The following is a 3,563-nucleotide window of genomic DNA, read 5'->3' as shown; positions in this document are numbered from 1 at the left end:
TCAAACATTTCTACCAGATAGGCATCATCCAACTGGGTAATGTGTCTTTTCGCTTTCCAATTGGCGTAGGAAGTCTGTACGCACATCACAAGGATGGATGTGTTGGCCCACTAATGGTTGGAGTGTGGGGAGGGGTGAGCTATATGGCGAAACTTCCAGGAAGACATTTAATCACAATTGGCAACACTAGGGGAGTGAGAGAAATTGGGTTGCGCAAGAGGGAAGAATTAGTGGCGAGATCTTGGAAAGTTCCAGGAGCTGGAGGAGGATACAGATAGGGAGGCCAGAGGAGGAGGATACAGAGATAGGGAGGGAGTGAGGCCATGTAGAGGGGTGAATTGCGAGGTCCCCACATTAAGGCCTTTGACAAGGTCCCTCATGGCAGACTGGTGCAGAAGGTGAAGTCGCATAGGGTCAGAGGTGAGCTGGCAAGGTGGATACAGAACTGGCTCGGTCAAAGAAGACAAAGGGTAGCAGTGGAAGGGTGCGTTTCCAAATGGAGGGCTGTGATGAGTGGTGTTCCTCAGGGATCAGTGCTGGGACCTTTGCTGTTTGTAATATATATAAATGATTTGGAGGAAAATATAACTGGTTTGATTAGTAAGTTTGCGGATGACACAAATGTTTGTGGATTTGCGGATAGCGATGAGGATCATTAGACGTTACAGCAGGATATAGATCGGTTGGAGGCTTGGGCGGAGAGATGGCAGATGGAGTTTCATCTGGACAAATGTGAGGTTATGCATTTTGGAAGGTCTAATACAGATAGGAAATATACAGTGAATGGCAGAACCCTTAAGAGCATTGATAGGCAAAGGGATCTGGGTGTACAGGTACACAGGTCACTGAAAGTGGCAACGCAGGTGGAGAAGCTAGTCAAGAAGGCATATGGCATGCTTGCCTTCATCGGCAAGGGTATTGAGTTTAAAAATTGGCAAGTCATGTTGCAGCTTTATAGAACCTTAGTTAGGCCGCACTTGGAATATAGTGTTCTATTCTGGTCACCGCACTACCAGAAAGATGTGGAGGCTTTGGAGAGGGTACAAAAAAGATTTACCAGGATGTTTCCTGGTATGGAGGGCATTAGCTATGAGAAAAGGTTGGAGAAACTTGGTTTGTTCTCACTGGAATGATAGAGGTTGAGGGGAGACCTGATAGAAGTCTGCAAGATTATGAGAGGCATAGTCAGAAGCTTTTTCCCAGGGTGGAAGAGTCAATTACTAGGGGACACAGGTTTAAGGTGCGAGGGGCAAGATTTAAAGGAGATGTACGAGGCAAGTTTTTTACACAGAGAGTAGTGGGTGCCTGGGAACTCACTGCCAGGGGAGGTAGTGGAAGCGGATACAGTAGTGACTTTTAAGGGGCGTCTTGACAAATACATGAATAGGATGGGAATAGAGGGATATGGCACCTGGAAGGGTAGGGGGCTTTAGTTCAGTTGGGCAGCATGGTCGGTGCAGGCTTGGGGTGCTGAAGGACCTGTTCCTGTGCTGTAATTTTCTTTGTTCTTTGTTCTTTGTTCTGTTGCCATCAGTCTTTTGAATGGACCCACCTCGCATTAAGTTGATCTTTCTCTACACCCTAGCTATGACTGTAACACTACATTCTCCACTCTCCCCTTTCCTTCTCTATGAACGGTATGCTTTGTCTGTATAGCATGCAAGAAACAATATTTTTCACTGTATGCTAACACATGTGATAATAGTTAATCAAATCAAATCACATGGGACACCCCCAACACTCCTGAACCCTCAGGCGGAAAGACCTTTCCTTCCCCTATGTACTCTATGAAGGGTATAACGCACAAGAAACAATACTCTTCACTGTATCCCAATACATGTGACAATAATAAATCAAATCAAATCCAAGTTTCTCTTTTTTATTCAAGATTAATCTTTAGGACTCAAAGTAAACTGACACACATGTAGCAGGGCATCAAAAACAGACAATACAGACACATCACACACAGTCTGAGAGATGAGAATCTTCATTGAGGCCTCCGTTAGATTGTGCCTCTGGTTGGTCTGGTATCAGACCTGGATCCACTGTAGCTTAGCTCCTCATGTAAAGCTTTCATTGCCATCCGGATTCTGTTCTTGAAATGAAAGGTAGACCCCTGGCCCATGAAGAGGTAAAGGATTGGGTTTATGCAGCTGTTGGCATAGGCCAAGTTTGTGACAATGGGGAGCCAGATGTGAAACTCCTTGTCAGAGGTGGCATGGACAATGTTTAAGACGTGGAAGGGCATCCAACAGATGAAGAACGCCAAGATGATCATGCTGGTGAGTTTGCACGACTTGGTGGAGGATTTCCTCCACCTGCGTCTCACCTTGGCTGTGATGACGCTGTAGCAGACAGCAATGGTGATAAAAGGGATAAGGAAAGACAGGACGAACCTCGCCACTATTAGACTACTGAGGCTGTACGTGTCCTCACTGTAAAAACAGTATGTCTTTCCTTCCAGCGCGTCCTCCGCAGTCTCACGGATTAGGAAGAATGGAAAGCTGAAAACTAAAGCTAATACCCACACGAACAGAGAAACCATACTGGCAGAATGCGCGGTCCGGCGGTTTTGTGACCAGACAGGCAATGTGACTGACAGGCACCTGTCCAGGCTGATCACAGCCAGTATGAGGACGCTAGCAAACATGTTCAGGTGGTTGATGAGGCTGAGGAACTTGCACATGAAGCTACCAAATGGCCAGTGAGTCTTCAGGGCCAGGTGAGCGATGGTAAAGGGTAACATGGCTGTGAAGATTAAATCGGCCAGCGAGAGGTTAATCAGCCAGATCATGCTGATGGTCCTTTTTACCTCACGTCCTGCGATCCACAAGACCAGCACATTCCCGGAGATTCCCAGCAGGCAGATGGCGCAGCAAAACAGCAGAGGAACTATTAACATCTCATCATCATTGGATCCAATGGAAGAGTACGGTGTGTAGGCAAAGAATGCAAAATAATCATCGTCAGGCATCATAGTATTTGACATCTTTGACAAGCCTATCGGTCTTCCTGTAAGAAAAATCAACACATCATCGATACATTCACATTCATAAACTAATAATACACCAAATACAATGTGGGAGGCATGATTGGGGAATTTGCAGATGACACATTGTTGGCTGTGTAGTTGACAGTGGAGAGGACAGCTGTTGTCTCCAGAATTATAGCAATAGTTTGGTTGAGTGGACAGGAAAATGGCAAATGGTCTTCAATCCAGAAAAGTCTGAGGTCATAGATTTTCGGAGGGTAAACAATGCCAGGGAATGCACAAATAAACAGGAGCATAATGAGAGGGATAGACATAGAACGTAGAACACTACAGCGCAGTACAGGCCCTTCGGCCCTTGATGTTGCGCCGACCGGTGGAACCAATCTAAAGCCCCTCTAATCTACACTATTCCAATATCATCCATATGTTTATCCAAAAGCCATTTGAGTGCTCTTAATGTTGATGAGTCCAGTACTGCTGCAGGCAGGGCATTCCACGCCCTTACTACTCTCTGAGTAAAGAACCTACCTCTAACATCTGTCCTATATCTCTCACCCCTCAATTTAAAGCT

At 45.9% G+C, this 3,563-nt stretch overlaps 1 protein-coding gene across 1 annotated transcript; it reads right to left on the bottom strand.

The window, feature by feature from the left end:
* Positions 1-2,002: 2,002 nt before the first annotated feature.
* LOC144502290 (C3a anaphylatoxin chemotactic receptor-like) lies at positions 2,003-2,989 on the bottom strand. Its single transcript, XM_078226103.1, has one exon. The coding sequence runs from the start codon at positions 2,987-2,989 to the stop codon at positions 2,003-2,005; it is 987 nt and encodes a 328-aa protein (XP_078082229.1).
* Positions 2,990-3,563: the final 574 nt, after the last annotated feature.

This window comes from Mustelus asterias, chromosome 13 (genome assembly GCF_964213995.1).
Source record: "Mustelus asterias chromosome 13, sMusAst1.hap1.1, whole genome shotgun sequence".
Classification (NCBI taxonomy): domain Eukaryota; kingdom Metazoa; phylum Chordata; class Chondrichthyes; order Carcharhiniformes; family Triakidae; genus Mustelus; species Mustelus asterias.
Note: the sequence above shows the minus strand (reverse complement) of the source record. Positions and strands in the feature narration are given on the sequence as shown.